At 42.6% G+C, this 18,744-nt stretch overlaps 1 protein-coding gene across 2 annotated transcripts; it reads left to right on the top strand.

The window, feature by feature from the left end:
• The first annotated feature begins 1,036 nt into the window (after positions 1-1,036).
• On the top strand, positions 1,037-13,266 carry LOC143706711 (retinol dehydrogenase 8). 2 transcript variants are annotated; one of them, XM_077198941.1, is made up of 7 exons: positions 1,037-1,141; positions 1,318-1,374; positions 2,381-2,542; positions 4,161-4,340; positions 4,493-4,586; positions 12,210-12,393; positions 12,534-13,266. In XM_077198941.1, the coding sequence occupies exons 1-7, from the start codon at positions 1,123-1,125 to the stop codon at positions 12,756-12,758; spliced, it is 921 nt and encodes a 306-aa protein (XP_077055056.1). In that variant the 5' UTR covers positions 1,037-1,122; the 3' UTR covers positions 12,759-13,266. The 2 variants fall into 2 exon arrangements, with proteins under 2 accessions (XP_077055056.1, XP_077055055.1); XM_077198940.1 differs by lacking the exon at positions 1,037-1,141 and having other exon boundaries at positions 1,164-1,374.
• Positions 13,267-18,744: the final 5,478 nt, after the last annotated feature.

The following is an 18,744-nucleotide window of genomic DNA, read 5'->3' on the forward strand; positions in this document are numbered from 1 at the left end:
GCAGCAAGGAAGAGTAGTTAAGGCAGGATCTAAACACAGCAGTCACATTATTTAACAATAAACTAAAACAATAAACACACAAAAACTTGAACACAGGAGAAAACAACCGTCTAAAAATAAATGAGAATGGACGAAGAATGACTCAAATTAAGAGCTCTAAATACACAGAGAAACTAAAGGGATAAAACAAATGAATTTAAACAGTTGCTATGGCAACAAATGAGAACATTGCTGAACAGTGCTAACACAAAAACCTAAAATTCTCAGGACAGAAGCATGTGTCCAAATTTTAATCTTAACCATTCGATTTCATCAGAAACTATCTTATAACAGGGCTTTACTTGTAAAACGCCGAACTTACCCTTTAAACAAGGAACAGGTGAATCAAATCAATCAAACAATAAGTTATATATGACAATACAGTAAAATAGAAAATAATAGAAGCCATGGAAACAAAAGAGAAAAACACAGGAAACAAAAAGGTTCAAACTAAACGACCATGGAAATGAAAGCAAACTGTACATTATAGAATGGATTTTTTTTAATACTTTCATTTAGCAAGGATGCATTAAATTGACCAAAAGTGACAGTAAAAACTTTTACATTGTTACATAAAGTTTCTATTTTAAATAAATGCTATTTTATTTGAACTTTCTATTTATCAAAGCATCTTGGAAAAAATGTAGCACGGTTTCCACAAAAATATTAAGCAGCACAACCATTTTCAAATGTGATAATACTAATAATAAATGTTACTTGAGCATCACAGGAATAATTTACTTTTAAATAATATAAAATATAAAATAGTTTTGTAAATTGTAACAATATTTTATAATATTACTGTTTTTACAGTATTTTCGATCAAATAAATACAGCCTTAGTAAGCATACAGGCTTCTTTTAAAATCATTAAAAGAAATCTTACTGCCCCCAAACATTTGAACAGTAGTATGTGTGTATTTATGATTTTATGTTTTACAAAATCACAGTGATATTATGTTTTATCAGATATTTCTTTTAGACCACAGCAGTGCATAACTTGTGTCTCGGCAGTCGTATTGTTACGTATTGTCCACCACATGTCTAGAACGGAGTGACACGTGGGTCATTCTGCTGAGTCTTTATGCAGTGGATTAGCAAGAGTAAGTTTTAGCTCATCTCTCAAGCTCCCAATCATTCTGTCTCTTTATCTAGTTTCCAGTTATTCTTAGCTGTCTTTTACTTTCTATTCTTTGTCTCACCGCACTGTCAGAGAAAGCAATATTTTTTGTTGCAGCCATGAATCAAAAGGTTGTTCTGATCACTGGTTGTTCTTCTGGCATTGGATTGGCACTTGCTGTTCGTATTGCCAGAGATGAGAAGAAGAGGTTTATGGGTAAGACCAGCATATAAAATACATACAAATATTGTGAATGTAGGTTATAGTAGTATAACAGGGGTGTAGTTCAAGAACAGTTGTGAAATTTTGCTTTTGTATTGCACAAAAACATATTTATCTGTGTAACCTTTTTTTACACATTATCAAAAAATAAATGTCAAAAACCTATATAGATAATATATAATTTCCACTATTAATGGTTAAAGACCAGGAGTGCTTTTGTTACCCCGTGCCAAGTACAACTTTAACACTGCCCTGGGAGTGCCAAATTAGATAGTAGGTCTACATATAAGTGAAATATACTGACACATTTTATACTAAATCATTGTAATGTTTGCATATGTATCAGTTCAGTATTTTTGTAAATTAATTATTTATAAGTCTTAATTATTTTAAGTGGTGAAACAACAGTGTTACAACTCTTCTCACTGATCACCTTGGATGTTTGCCTGATTTCCTTAGCAAATTAGCACACTAGCATGTCCCAAAACTGTTACCCTGTTAACCTTGTTTTAGTTCAAATGACATTTACTGTAGGCTATATATTTGAGCCTTGGAAGTGTATGCCACAGAGAGGAAACTTGTTAGAAGGGAAACTTTGGAGGAGGCAGCATGTCGTACTTTGGAACGCACATTGGAGATCAAGCAGTCATTATATCGTTCTAATGTGAAAGTGCACACAGATAATGTCAGTTTGAACTTGCATGAGAAAGGAAATATTCACAAGTTTACAACAACTGTGCTCTGTTTGCTTGATAAGCTGAGAAATTGCAGTAAAAAAAAGTCTCATAATATTTCTTCATGTGTAACTTGTGGATTGTCTTCAATAAATTGACTTGGCTTGAAGATTTTCTTAAAGTAAGTAGCTAAGCTTTAATCTATTAGTTATTAAATGATGACTGTGTTCCCCATCTGTTACCTGAAATCACGTAGACTGGCCAGTGCAAATGTTAGCAGACTATAGTTTAAATGGAAGTTAAGCTAAATGATTTGACTTTGGCAGTGTATGCCACCATGAGGAACCTGGCTAAAGGAGAAGCTTTGGTGGAGGCAGCGGGTCGTACTTTGGGACGCACACTGGAGATCAAGCAGCTCGACGTGTGTGACGAGAACTCTATCAAAGCCTGTGTCAACAGCCTGCCCATGCGCAGAGTCGACATTCTCAGTAAGATTTTATTAGATGTACTTCTTACGTAAAAACACAAATGCTTCATTGTTATTTTCCTTTGTTTCAGTGCTCTAAACAATATTATCTTAATAATAAAATGCTACAGTACGTTTATCGTATATTTATGTAAACATAGTATTCACTTAGCGGCCAATGCATTTGGTAGCTCTACTGATATTAGTAGTAGGAAGTACTAATAATACTAATGTTTCTAATACTAGGAAGGATCAGAGACAGCATAATATGGAATACTGCACATGAAATTTAGTGGAAAAAACAAGATATTGTGGTCACGAATTAAGAATTAGTTCCCACAAATTATAATTTGTTCTTTTGTTATAGGGGCAGTTTACACGACATGTTTTTATCTAAAAATAGAAAATTATGATTAATCATATATGATTAGAATGGATTATCCATTCATTTACACGACACCGGCATATTGGGGGCCTGAAAATGCACGTTTTTGAAAACAATCCTGTTAACGTATCCATGTAAACTACAAAAACATGAATTTGTGAAAATGATGATGTCATGTCATGTCATGGCATATTACACAAAGGAAAAACATTTGTTTTTAGTATATTGCTGTTGTGTAAACGTATCCTTAGATAAATTGTGGCCAAGTTGTACTAATTTTTTCCCTCATTTTAGTTAAATCATGGTCACAATTTAACTAAATTAAAATAAGTGAACTAATAAGTACAACATGGGCATGATTTAACTAAAACAAAATGAACTAACTGAACAAATGTGGCCCACAATAGAACTAAAGTAACGGAATAAATTAATAAAACATAGCCATTCATTAAGTTGTGGGAAAGAATTCTTAATTTATGGCCACAATATCGATTTTCCCCTGTGCATGTCATGTGTGCGGCTCCATAGTATAAGGAGGACATGGACATAATCGTAATGCTATACATGGTTGCCGCAGGTATGGAAGTTAAAAGAGCCAATCTGGAACCAGCATTAGTATAAAACAGGGTGGATTCTTTGAGGCATGGATTTAAGAATCTGAGGACATTCCTGACCTGAAATTTGGCCTTTAGTGTACATTGAACTTAGTGTCATGTTTGTGGAATCAACTTCAGTTTCCTGTTCCGACAAGAGAAGCCAATTTGGGCTTCTGCTGCTAAAGCCCGCCCACTTCAAGGGTCAACATTTTGCATTCAACGTTGCTACTCTGACGTTTCTGTCACCTTTAATCTGCCTCGCCATTCAGCTCTGACATCTCTCACAAGGTATTTTCACCCACTCAATTGCTGCTTACAGGATTACTTTTGAACTGTGCATGAAGATCCCAGCAGTTTACGAGATTACATTTACATCACTTAGATCAGATTTCTTTGTATTCTGATGTTTGAACAACAGAGAAACCTCTTAACCATAATGTACACAATTAGCTGATTACACATTTGCATTAGGGTGTACTGATTTACCAAATAAAGTGTGTTTTAAGAGCACTGAAAATAGGAACACACGCAATCGAGGGTTATTTACAAGTGCTTTTGAAATTGTAGCTAATATTCAAGGCTTATGAAAAGCTAATGATTTGTTTAATTTATCCTGACTCAGAATTGATGTTCCCACCCCTCTATTCTCTGCGTTTCAGTTAGTAATGCTGGAATGGGAATAATTGGCCCCATTGAGTGCCAGACCATTGATGAGATGAAAACTGTCATGGACACCAACTTCTTTGGGCTTGTGCGACTCATGAAGGAGGTTTTGCCTGATATGAAAAAGAGAAAAAGTGGCCACATAGTGGTCATCAGCAGTGTCATGGGGATTCAGGGTGAGCCTTATTTGCGTCTGAGCTCTTTACACCAGTATGTGAGAGAACGAACTTTGTATACTTAAAGGATTAACAACAATGACTTAAAGAAGATCTGAGAGGATTCAACAGGATTTTGCTATCTCTAATCACTGTCGTATTCATGTACACAGGTATTTTGTTTAATGACATTTATGCTGCTTCCAAGTTTGCTGTTGAAGGGTTCTGTGAGAGTCTGGCGGTTCAAGCTCTAAGATTCAATCTAAAGTAAGTGATCTGTCGGTCCAAGCCCTGAATGGTGCAAAACCCCCCCACTACCGAGGAGTACATTTATTGGTAACACTTTATTTTGATGGTTCCTTTAGAACATTCTGTTGACTAGGCCTATAAGTAACTTTGCAACTAAATGTCAACTATGTCTCATTAGAGTATTAGTAGACTCTCTGCTTAATATCTGTTAACACTTTTATTGTGATGGTCCTCCAATAGACATTCTACCGAGTCTGACTAAGTAACTTACTGCAAGAACATGTCAACTTATTCTAACCCTAACCCTACCAGTCTACTAATACTCTATTAATACTCTAATGGGAGTTAGTAGACATGTAGGTGCAAAGTTTTTATATTCAACAGAATGTGTTAAAGGGACCATCGAAATAAAGTGAAAACCATTTATTAAATTAGAAAACACTTTTCCCCAAAACAAGCAATTTTCATAGTATACAATACCAGGTTTATAAAACTAAACTAGTAAAAACACGCTAAAACAGAGGAGCAATGAGTAAATACACAGCCATACATCCAAAACTATGTATTAAATTTACATTTGCTAATAACGTGTGAGCTATAATCAACTTATTGTTCCTCTAATTCATTCAGATCTCCAAAATCTCATCAAAATGTGAAACTAACATATACAGGGTGTCTACTTTTGTGAAAGCTGGCCACAAGTTTGGGCTGTAATAAAATGATTGATATAAAATTGCACCTGTACAGTGCAATACAGTGCACCTGTAGTAGTGTACCTGGTGTTCTGCATGTTTGTGTGAACAAACATTGACAAAACTCTGACACATCTATTCTACTAATGCTAGCTACACATAACGTCTCGGTTACGTATGTAACCCTCGTTCCCTAAGTAGGGAACGGAGACGTTACGTCGGATGACAACGAATGGGGTTTCGCTTAGAAAGCCTATCAACTTCGAGTATTACAAAACGAGCCAATAGCAAAGAAATGCCATGGGTCTGCGGAATTTGCATGACGTAACTCCGCCCCACCTCGTGGGTATAAAAGGAGGACGCTGGCAACAGGCAGATATGTTTCTTCGCTGAGGAGCCAAGACTGAGCTCAGGCGATCCCCGCGGTACAGCGGAAAGTGGCAGGAAGACGTAACGTCTCCGTTCCCTACTCAGGGAACGAGGGTTACATACGTAACCGAGACGTTCCCTTTCGTTGTCACTCCGAGTTACGTCGGATGACGACAAATGGGGTTACCAGTCTAATCACGCCACCTTCTCAGCTGTCTTCCAGTGCCCTGCGTAAATCTGAGATCCCTGTCGTGAGACTGGCACGGACGAAGGACTCCTATTTAGCACAGGAATACCAAGGTACACTGGGGAGCATATCCCAAAGTTCAGGGGAAATATGCAATTACTGCCAACCCAGAGGGGGGGACTTAGAGAATACACATGTGACCCGAAGGAGACATGGAGAACACTGGGGTGTCCAGCCGCAGGTGGAATATTTCAACCTCAGGGGTGGCAAGGTGGCTTGCCAAGGGAAAGACACATGCTCAAGAGGCTTACAGTGGAAATACACATGTGGGGGTCGCTCAGGGGAGGGACCATGCACACGGGAGGCACCTAGCCGACGCTCAGGCAATAGACACTGGCGCCAACGTCAGGAGTGCTGGAGGAACTCAGGGCTTTCGGGGAAGCTCACCTGAGGAGAATATCGCACGTATCCAGTCCGTGGAGTGGAATGGCGAGCAAGCGAAGACACCTGAGCGGGTCCAGTACTAGCTGGTTGAAGCGAGTACATGAGAGGACACTGGCTCCACTCGGAGATTGTAGAATCTGGCGAATGTGTTAGGTGTCGCCCAGCCTGCAGCTCTGCAGATGTCTGTTAGCGAGGCGCCATGCACTAGAGCCCAAGAGGATGCCACACTCCGGTTGGAGTGGGCAGTCACACCAAGGGGGCACGGTCAACCTTGCTGCTGGTATGCCAAAGCAATGGCGTCCACTATCCAGTGAGACAACCTTTGCTTGGAGAGAGCCTTTCCCTTCAGCTTCCCACCATAACAGACAAAGAGCTGGTCTGAGGTCCTGAAACACTGCGTCCTGTCTACATAGGCGCGGAGGGCGCGTACTGGACAGAGCAGTGCCAAGGCTGGGTCTGCCTCCTCCGGGGACAGCGCTTGCAGGTTCACCACCTGGTTCCGGAAGGGAGTGGTAGGAACCTTGGGCACATATCCAGGTCGGGGTCTCAGGATCACGTGAGAGTAAGCCGGCCCAAATTCCAGGCACGCTTCGTCAACGGACAATGCGTGCAGGTCCCCCACCCTCTTGATGGAGGCCAATGCAACCAGGAGCGCTGTCTTCATAGACAGGAACTTAAGCTCCACTGATTGCAACGGCTCAAAGGGAGCACTCTGCAGGGCAGTTAGAACCACTGAGAGGTCCCAAGAGGGAACGAGAGGAGGGCGAGGAGGATTCAGTCTCCTCGCTCCTCTCAGGAACCTGATGATCAGGTCGTGCCTTCCAACAGACTTACCTTCGACCGGGTCATGGTGTGCGGCAATAGCGGCAACATAGACTTTCAGGGTGGAGGGAGACAGCCTTCGCTCCAGCCTATCTTGAAGGAAGGAAAGCACGACACTAATCGAACATCTCCGGGGGTCTTCTCGGTGAGAAGAGCACCAGTTGACGAAGAGGTTCCACTTCAACGCATAGACGTGTCTCGTGGACGACGCTCTAGCGGAAGTGATGGTAGCCGCCACCGCTGGTGGTAGGGTACTCAAACCTGCCTCGTCCCGTCCAGGAGCCACACGTGGAGGTTCCAAAGATCGGGACGAGGGTGCCATAGGGTGCCCCGTCCCTGAGAAAGGAGGTCCTTCCTCAGGGGAATCGGCCAAGGAGGTGCTGTCGCGAGGAGTACTAGTTCGGAGAACCAGGTCCGGGCGGGCCAGTATGGCGCGACCAGAATGACCTGCTCCTCGTCCTCCTTGACCTTGCGGGTCTGCGCAAGAAGGCTCACTGGGGGAAACGCATATTTGCGGCCCCGCGGCCAGCTGTGCGCCAGTGCATCCGTGCCGAGCGTGCCCTCGGTCAGGGAATAATACAGGTCGCAATGGGTCGAGTCGTGAGAGGCAAACAGATCTATCTGTGCGTCCCCGAACTGGTCCCAAATCAGCTGAACCGACTGGGGATGGAGTCGCCAATCTCCCGGGAGGGGCTGAAGCCGTGAGAGCTCGTCGGCTGCACAGTTCAGGGCTCCGGGGATATAAATGGCATGAAGCGACCTCAGATGCTTCTGACTCCATATGAGGAGGTGGCGGGCGAGTTGCGACATACGGCGGGAGCGTAGACCACCTTGATGGTTGATGTACGCTACAGTGGCGGTATTGTCTGAACGGACTAGTACGTGTTGGTTCTTGAGCACGGTCCGGAAGCGGCGCAAAGCAAGACGTACGGCCAGCAACTCGAGGCAATTGACGTGCCAGAGGCGGCGGGGTCCTGTCCAGGAGCCCGCGGCAGCACGTCCATTGCACATGGCACCCCAGCCCGTGGAGGAGGCATCTGTCGTTACAACGACGTGCCGCGAAGCTCGTTCCAGGGGCACTCCGGCCCGTAGAAAACTGAGGTCCGACCACGGGGTGAAGGTCTGACGGCAGGACGGAGTAACTGTTACTCGGAAGGTGCCGTGTTGCCATGCCCACCTCGGGACTCGGTCGCGAAGCCAAAGCTGAAGCAGTCTCATATGAAGCAATCCGAGCGGCGTTGCCGCGGCTGCGGATGCCATATGCCCCAGGAGCCTCTGAAAGAGTTTCAGTGGAACCGTACTCTTGCCCTCGAACTGTCTCAGGCAAGTCAGCAGTGACTGCGCGCGCTCGCTCGTAAGCTGCGCGGACATGGCGACCGAGTCGATATCCATACCGAGATAAGAGATCCTCTGCTAAGAGATCCTCATCTCGGCCGGAGGGACGGTCTCGATCGCACCCTTCGCCAGCAGGGTGGCGATCTCTGCTCTCATGATAGGGGCGTTGCCACCGTGGAGCGGACTCCCCTGAAGCGGGGAGGAGACCGCGCGAACTGAATCGCGTAGCCGAGCCTGATCGTCCGTGCGACCCTTCGGGACAGGAGGGGAAGCTCTAGCCAGGCTCCCAAGAACTGTACCAGCGGGGTCATACGGACCACAGACCTCCCACCGATGGTGCAGCAGGGCGGAATGACTGGCCCGGACGTGGACGGCATAGCGGCCCGGTGTGGGGGCACAGTCATTAACCGCGCCCTGACAGAGGAGACCAGGGAAGGAAGAACGTTCCACGGGGGTCTGCTCTGCCAGGGGGCTTTTGACAGAGGCGGAAGAGAGCGGCACGGTCCGGGGACGGCGCGCACTGTCAACCGGCTCTGGGACAGAGGGGGACGAGGGGTGCACGGCTCGGGGGCGGCGCACCGTGTCGTCCGAGAACTCTGTGTGCTCAGGGATGGAAATGTTACTTCTTTCTTGAACCACATTAGGGTGCTGCCCACCGCGCAGGAGGGCGCCCTCGGCGGCGAACAGACTGAGGGATCTGCCCGGTCGGCTGGGTGGAGGCAGCAGCGGGCCGTCGGGGCAAAATGTGCTTGATGGCCTCAGTCTGTTTCTGGGCGGTGGAGAACTGTTGGGCAAAGTCCTCCCCCGCACCGCCGCATAGGCCGGCCTGGGACATGGGGGAGTCGAGCAGGCGAGAGCGCTCAGCATCCCGCATGTCAGCCAGGTTCAGCCATAAGTGTCTCTCCTGGACCACAGCTGTGGACATCACCAGACCCAGGGAGCGTGCGGTCACCTTCGTCGCCCGGAGGGCGAGGTCGGTGGCGGCGCGCAGCTCTTCGAAGAGCCCTGGGTCCGTCCTACCCTCGTGCATGTCCCTTAGCATCTGGGCCTGATAGACCTGCAGAGTGGCCATGACATGCAAAGAGGCAGCCGCCTGTCCCGCCGCTCTGTAGGACTTCGCCACTAGGGTAGACGAGAACCTACAGGCCTTGGATGGGTGCTTAGTCTCATCGCGAGAAGAAGCACTCTGAGGACACAGCTGCATTGCAACAGAGCGCTCAACCGGGGGGAGCCCAGTGTACCCACGGGTGGCTGCCACATCGAGGGGAGGAAAGGCGGATGAAATCAATGAGCGGTCGCGGGAAGACATGGGAGTCTTCCAGGACTTCGAGATTTCATCATGCACGTCCGGGAAGAAAGGTATTGGGGCAGGCTGAGGACGGGAAGCCGCAGCTGCACCCAAAAACCAATCGTCCAGCCGCGAGCGCTCAGGACAGGGTGGAGGGTTCCACTCCAAACCAATGCTCGCGGCCGCCCGGGAAAGCATGGCCGTCATCTCTGGATCGGACTGAGCCACAGCCGTATTCACACCCGAGGGTGGCAGCTGTGACGAGTCGTCACTTCCAGACGAATCAGACCCGCCTTGTGATGCTGCGATTGACATCGCATCTTCCTCTGGAGCGCCAAAGGACAGCCGTGGGACCTCAAAGGACGGTCCCGCGGGGATCCCCTGAACACTCGCGGGTTGCAACACTGGAGAAGGTGCTGCGGGGCACGGACGAATAGTCGGCGCTTTGTTCCACACAGTCACCCTCAGATCACCCTGGCCACCAGCCGAAGTAGAGCCTCTCGAGGAGGCGCTAGATCGGGGTGTGGATGAGGGGACTCTCACTCTTGCGAGATCATTGAGTCTCGATCTAAGTGTTGCGATGGTCATGTTCCCACAGAAAGAACATGACTCATCCACGAGCGCTGCTTTAGCGTGATTAAAGCCCAAACACACCAAGCAGCGCTCGTGCCCATCAGAGTCAGACACCAGCCGACCGCAAGTGCACGGGTGAGGCATCTTTAAAAAGACGTGCCGCGTGCAAGCTCTTTTTGTGAGAGAAACTCAGTGCTGAAGCGCCCGCGGAGAACACACTCGCAGAGTCAGAGATAGCTTAAGGAGTGAAGAATTACACTTGGCTCCGAAGCGAAAACATATCTGCCTATTGCCGGCGGTCGGCTGGTGTCGACCTCCTTTTATACCCACGAGGTGGGGCGGAGTTACGTCATGCAAATCAGAAGCTGACAATCAGAGATAGCTTAAGGAGTGAAGAATTACACTTGGCTCCGAAGCGAAAACATATCTGCCTATCTGGTTGCGGTCGGCTGGTGTCGACCTCCTTTTATACCCACGAGGTGGGGCGGAGTTACGTCATGCAAATTACCGGTAGTTTGCGCTTTGGTGTATTATAAACAATGGCGTCAATAAAACCAATCGGACCCGGTGAAACGTTAGTGAAGATGATCGAGCAGAACCTGTTCAAGAACGGCTGTTAAACGACGTTTCAGAAAGGTTTGTTTTTTGTTGTTCTCTCATTACTTTTTAGATATATGCTGTTATTTAATTGTACTAATTATTATAGAATTACAAAAAAAATAAACTTCATAAACAAGAATTTCATATAATCGTTCTAACAAATTATACTAAAGTCCTCAAAGGGATTTTTTTGAGTAAAGACTGCGGATCTATAGTGATCGTTTCTGACTGTATGCCACCGTTACTTTTGTATTTTTAGAACGATTGTAGACAAATATCTGTCACCAGAACTATTAACCCAAAACGAACACTAAACATCGGCTGCCAAATCAAACACAGACAGAACCATGTTTAGCATGCCTGTAGATAAACAAGCATGTAGATAAACATAAAAGTTCTAATCAAAGAATAATTTACACTAATTCCAAGTTCACTGTTGAGATTAAAAAAAAAGTTTGTAACCTTGGGTGTTTGTCAGATAACGTTAAGTATGAATGAGCACACCAAACCAGCAGAGCCAAACAGCGTTGTCATTTGTTTACTTCCTTGCTACAACGTACAATTAACAATACGAACTATCACAGGAAAACACATCCACGAAAAATAAATCATATTTACAGGTTGTGGCTCGTAAACAAAAGCTTCTGTTTTTAAAGTTGGTACTGCTCCATCTTTCAGGACAAGCCGATGTGCGAATCCTGCATTGAACTCGCGAAGATTGTGAAAGCTTTCCTCCATAACATGTGCAGCACAGAGAGTGAGATTTGGGTCATAATTATGAGGGACCGAGTTAAAAATAAATTAACCATTGATCCCTAATTCCCTCGTCCCTAGGAAGGCTGAACAAAGTGGACCTTCAATCCGGATGAAAATAACAGCGTTTCGACGGCATTGCAACAACTCCTCTCCAAAACAGCAATATAAAATGGCCTCGCCCCGCTCAAGTATTCTCGGAGGAGGGGTTTATGTAAATAATGTGATATACTGACGTCAGCATATCCCATGGAATGTCGTGTAGTCCAAAACCGGTCGTTTGATGAAGTCCTTAGAAATTGATTTTTTAAAAAGCAAATATCTTCCTTTGCTTTGAACTTTGAGCGCTGTAACTTTGCAGATGTTGTTTATGCTCAAACAGCAACATTACACACTGGCTAAAGTTAGAAAAGTGAAATCGTGTTTTACCACCCCTTTAAGAGAGCTCAGTTCTAGAGTTCATGATAATATATTGATGCAGTCATTTAGAAACGTATGATGGGTTCTTAAACCACTGAATGCCTTGGCCGTCACATTTAATTTGTCATTGTATGTCTATTTTATTTGCATCTGTACAGTATCAGCCTGATTGAACCAGGACCTGTCGTCACAGAGTTTGAGCGTAAGGTGTATGAGGAAGGCTTGAAGATAGACCTCTCCAAAGCTGATAAAGTGACTGCAGATATGTTCCAAAACATCTACTTGAAGAATTACAGCCAGATATTTGAGAGTCTTGGACAAACACCAGAGGTTGTTGCAGAGGTACTTGGCCAACACTTCCAAAAAGTTTCATGCAGCAATCTACCAATCCAATAGATAGCCTATTTTGTTTTCTCTCTGAATTACTAATAGTCCATACTGTACTAATATTCCATACTGTATGTTATTTCTTCTCTAACCAGCACACATTCAAAATGATTACCATGGAGAACCCACCATTTCGCCATCAGACTAACACTCTGTACACACCAATGACCACCCTGAAATATGCAGATCCAAACGGTGACCTTCCCATCGAAACTTTCTACAAGATGGTGTTTGAACACGACAAGGTGTTCAATGCAAGTCTCAATTTCCTCAAACTTCTGCGCTGGAGGAGCCGTAAGAGCTTCACTTTGGAAAAATAAAAGACTGTCTCTTGACTTACAACTAAGGAATACAACAAGCAGTTCATCTTAAAGAGGCAATAAACATGAGAAGTGCTAGTAATACAAGGTTTCAGTCATCGCTCAGGATTGTACAAGCTAGAATAGGAGGGATTAAGAAATAGCAAGAACAAAGGAATATAGTGAAATTGAGAGTGAAATAGAATTAATTTATTTTTAGCTGGCTGCAGTTAAGGGAGTGAAGGCCCTGATCTTCTTGATGTTGTACATTGTAAACCTGCATGATTATGCTGTTGTAGCAATGTGGTCTTTGAAGGTCAGCTGGTCATCAAAAATGACCCCAAGATTCCTTGCTGAACTTGAAGGGATTATTGTTGCAGAAGTTAGCTGGATGGTTCCCCATAATAAGAATATCTCTGGATAAACCCTGCTGGATGGGACACCCCTGTTATACAGCCATATTATCTTTGCAAGCAAAGACTGTTTTCATACTGTCATCATACAATAAATAACTGAGTATCACACACTACCAGACTTTCAAATAGTTTCAAACACTCACACAGAAATGTGTGCTTCGTTACTAAAAAACAAATAACAAAAAAAATACATGTTCTAAAATTTAAACATGTTTGATATCCTCCAACTGGATGTAATCGGAGTCTGAAACTAAAAAACATATCCCCAATACACAATGTGATTTTTTTGTGTGCAAAATCTGTCAACTCTGACAATTTGCATTGCCTACTAGCTCCGACTTTCTACATGCAGCATCCACGTGTTCAGATGTGTTCAGAAAACCAGAGCAGAAATCTGGGCAAAAGTTTTGTAGTGTATTCCAGGCTTAGCTCCAGACTGCGTTTCAATTAATAACCGCATACACAAAACAAGCTAATCAACTGAGAGTTCTGGATTTATTTGATGGTAAGCACTGGTGGATAAAGTACTTGAAAGCCACACTTGAGTAAAAGTATAGATATCTTACCAGAAAGACTTTGGTAGAATTAAAGGCCACCTATTATGCCCCTTTTTACAATATGTAAAATAAGCTTCTGATGTCCCCAGAGTGTGTAGTTTTAGCTAAAAATACCCCAGAGATATTTTTTATAGCGTGTTAAAATTGCCACTTTTTGAGGATGTGCAAAAGCATGCTGTTTTTGTACATTCCTTTAAATGCGAATGAACTGCTGCTCGACTTTCAAGAAGAGGGCGGGGCTTCAAGAGCTCATGCAACAAACCAACAGGAGTGCGTTTCCCAAAAGCATCGTTAGCCAACTATGGTTGCAAGCTCTGTTGTTATCAGCATAGTTGAACGAGTCAGTGTTTCCCGAAAACATAGTTCCAAAGAACATTCGCAAACAGCTTCAGAAAGTTGTGTGGTTAGAAAGACAGGTCTCAACCTGTTGTTAGAAGCAGAGTTTCTAGTTTTCATGACATGTGGACTTAATAAATCTGTATCTTGAGCAAAATAAGCAAGCTGACATTCAGTACAATCTATATCTTTTATTTAGAAAACATTCAAATGTAATTTACGTCTTTTAGTTTGTCAAGAGATTTAAAGTGTCGTTTTTGAATAGTGCGAATGTGCGAACATGCTCTACTACATAAGAACGAGCCTATGATTGAATCTGGAAATAAACCAAAATAATACCCTAGAAATCTAGACGCACCCTAGCGGCAGCAAAATTTATTTTGCAGCCAGTGTAGTCTAGCTACTCTCCGTTGGCTTTCGAGCTTGAACAAACTCTAGTCAGGCCAATCATATAGTGTATGGAGTTGGTGGGCGGGCTTAACATAATGACTGCAGAGTTGTGACGGTTCCGCGTGAATTCCCTGCTACTGGAAAACAAAGAAGATGACCGCTGCTGCTGGCGAACAGCGGTCTTTCGAATCGGCTTTGGCCGAGACTCTGGAGGACTTGGAGTTAAGCTTTTCTTTGAGAAAAGAACAAAGAACGGCACTTAAGTCATTTTAAAAAAGGAAGTTGTGTTCGGAATTTTGCCGACCGGGTGCGGCAAAAGTTTAAAATATCAACTAGCTCCACTGGAGGGAAAGCGCATGGGACTCAATTAGCCACAACTGTTCGTTGCTCTGGTTGGTTGTAGCACTATCCTATTGCGTGCAGAGGGAATTTGAAAGACAACCATTTATCCCGCCCCTCGGATTAAGGCATGCCAATGGTGAGTTCCCAGACCTAACATCTTGATGTGGGTCTGGCTTGCCAGGCTAGCAAAATAACTGAGAAAAATGAGAAATAATCATCAGATGCCATGTCTGTAATTTATAGCAAAACATTTTGCATTAATTCGATCTCAAGCAGATTCAATAAAAGTTGTTATTACTACACCACCTGCGTGGCATCTTTAACCAACATGGTTGAACGACCAATTTGCGACAATACAGTTTTGGGAAACAGTCGAGACTAGCTAGTTGATTTCTTCAACGATGCATCGTACTATGGTAGTTAAGCAGCGAGTTACGTCGTTGTATGGGAAACACACCCCTGAACAATCTCATGCACACTGAAATCTGAGTCGGACGTTAATGCCTACAGAGCCATAGAATATGCTGTATGGAGATAAAACAGGTATAGTCTGGGTCCCTTCATTTCAGGGTCACACTCAGGGTCTTCGGGACCAAATGGTCCGGAAGGGTTTGATTCATATTTATTAAAAGAAAATCTTTTTTTTTACTTGTTTTTTATAATATTTTTTCTTTTCTTTTTTGGTGTTTTGAGATAATTTAAGATTTATAATTAATATTTATGCAATAAATATGACCCATTTCCCCCCCATTGAATATAATAGAAAATAAAAAATATTTTTTTAAAATTTTTTTAAAGCTGTATTTCATTTTAGAGTCAAGCCTAGACCTCATAAAAGCAATTTTTGAAATTAGATGGATGCCATCTGGTGGACAAACTGAGCATTTTAAAAATGCAAAACCCATATGTAATCTGAATTTATTCGTTTGTTTATTTATAAAAGTGTGTTTGTGTGTGTGTGTGTGTGTGTGTGTGTGTGTGTGTGTGTGTGTGTGTGTGTGTGTGTGTGTGTGTGTGTGTGGATGTGTCTGTTTTGCACTCTTGATGTTTTATAGATTCACCCCTTCACTGTTGTGTGCTTTTTTTCTGGATCGTGGCTGATTTGTAGATTGTACGCACAAAAAAACTCTGTATTGTCACATTTTTGCCAATTTCCCATTCATTTCCTATGGCGGGACCATTTGGTCCCGAAGGCCCTGAGTGTGACCATTTTTTTTTACAACCACTTAGACTATTCAAATCCTGTCCCCAATTTTTTGGGGTGTTCATATACCAAGTACCAACAAAGTCACCAAATTTCGGACCATTCCGATGAAGCTATGATTTTACACATTTTTTTATTTAAATTCTTCGGGACCATTTGGTCCGAAGAACCCCAGAGGGTTACGGTTATAACTTATGTTGTCACCTTGCTTTTGAATGATGGCCAAAACTTTACTGATGAGTTTATTGTACATCACACAAAAGATGAAGCACCCATTTCACTCCAGAAAATCCACTGTAAGAGCTGAATAAAACCGTACAAGAAGTGTGCATTAAAGTCTTATCCATAAACTCTCTCTCTCCCATTCATTATCATCAACATAAAAGCGAATTACACAGAAACACTCGTTACAACTAACATTAAACAAATATATACAGACTTTATGCCTTTTCGGGGGGTGCTTAATAAACTGGTCAACTTAAAACCTTAAAACAACTCCGATGAACTGTAATAAAGTGTGTGCTCTCTCTTTCATTACTGCCGTGATCAGTAACGTTTGGCCTATTCGGCACATTTGGCCATGTGTCGGATGGCTGGTTGTATACAGTTACCCTGAGTTGTAACACGAATTTTTTTTTGCCGACAGGCCCCGAAAAAGATGGAACGAGTTGAGTACAAAGTAGGTAATCATTAAAGTCCAAGTGAATTTATTATGACAGCTGTCTCTGCACACGTGCTCCAAAAAAAGTTAGAAATAAACTAAACGAATCAGCAAAAATACTCAAAATAGACTGTACAAAACGTAAATAAAACATGCGAGTGAAGCAAACAAGGCATCACATCTAGCCTCTGACAATGACGACTCACATCAGACATTCGCATCTTTCAACATTTTGGCTGTACAAGCTCTGGCTCTTTAGCCGACTATGGCTCAACTAGGCAGCCTCCCTCTAGCAGCTGCCTAGGCTAGAGTGAGTCTAGCTTGTATACAATCTTCCCGCCAAACACTAGCGGATCATACCATCAGTAGGGGTCGGTTAACACCCATGACAATGAATACACATTTAGTTCAATATCAGTGCTGTCACATATGCATTTGAACAGATAAACATGATCACGAATAATATCATTGATCAAAGGTAAACAATACACCCTTTAAATTTTAAATAAGACTACCATTTCAGAGCATTCCTATCATTCTCTGTCCTAGTAAATGGTATAACCACTAATAAGCCATTCTGGGGCTTTAGGTCATCTGGCCACTCCCTACCAAACACTGGACCAGACAGGTAAGATATAGGCTACTAATGTAATGTCTTAACAAATAAACATATATGCAAAATAAAGAAATATAAAGTCTTCAAAGTCTCTGTTCAATTATTGTACTCTGCTACAAAACCCAGTTTGAATACCAAACATTGGCATAGTCTCTATACATGAAATCATAACATAATAAACAATAAATCAAATGTATACAATAACACTGTGAACTGATGTTCACGTGATGATAACCCACAGGTTCATCATCTCATGTACACACACTGCCAACACATTATGCTCAAACACCATGTAAAAGTGAGTTTTGCATAATAGGTGCCCTTTAAAGTCACTGTTTAGAATACTTAGAATACTTGAGTAACAGTTTTTTAAAGTATGTGATTTTTTATTTTATATTGATTTGTTATTGTTTTATTGTACTTTTATTTAAAAGTATTGTTTTTAAATATTACACATACTTAAAAATAAAAGTACAAGTAAATGCTAAATACAAAAGAAGCAAAACCATGTTATTAAACATTCTTCTATACAATTTAAGCAGCAAGATTGTGTGCAGTTTTAACTCAGTTCCATTTTGTTTTCCAAAATGTTTATATTAAGTTTTAAATATAAAAATATTAATATATTAATTATTAATTCATGTTAATTCATAGTTTATTAACTATTGTTAAAGACAACTTTAAAATGTTAAAATATATTAGTAAATGTTGAAATTAACAATGAACAATACTGTTATTAACCTTAGTTAGTTACAAAAAGACTCATTGTATGTTACCATTTCATATAAATCCAAACAGACATATTTACACACAAATTGGCATAACATTGAATTTAGACATGTATATTATATGTATACTTTCACCCGTTATTTGTTTCTATTTTAGAACAATAGATGATTATTTAATCAAAATAGCCTGTGTTACAGGGACGATAAAAAAAAATCTAATGTATTTCTGATTTATGTTTCTATCAGCTGCATGAGGATAGGCCTACCGTTTGCTTTCTCATATCACTGCTTTTAAATATGCAACTTTGCTGGAAAACGAATGCATAAAGGGGAACAAATAGATTAGATATAAACTAATGCATATAGATAGTAGGCTATCAATCGTGACATTAAACATTTGGTCTGCCTCTTGCGTGTGTTTTAGTCACCTTGTTTTAACCGCTTGCTTCCTCTCAGCCTCGACGGCAAATATGCTGTTCTCCACTAATGCAGCATCAAGTCAACAGATTAATTTATAATATTACGAAAACATGCAAAGTGAACAGACCGTTTTGATGTCTTAAATCCGTTTCTGAAGTGTCCCGCTCATGCCCTACTAAAACGAAGTATTATTACTTAAAGGTGCAGTGTGTGATTTTTAGCGACATCTAGCGGTTCGGCTGCGAGTTGCACTGAGGGCTCAGCCCACTGCTCACCCCTCCCTTTCGAAGAAGCTACGGTGTCTAACATGGGACAAACATATCGTCGTCTGAGACAG

Source organism: Siphateles boraxobius, unplaced genomic scaffold, assembly GCF_051911475.1.
Source record: "Siphateles boraxobius isolate OS27281-9 unplaced genomic scaffold, OSU_SipBor_1 41, whole genome shotgun sequence".
NCBI lineage: Eukaryota > Metazoa > Chordata > Actinopteri > Cypriniformes > Leuciscidae > Siphateles > Siphateles boraxobius.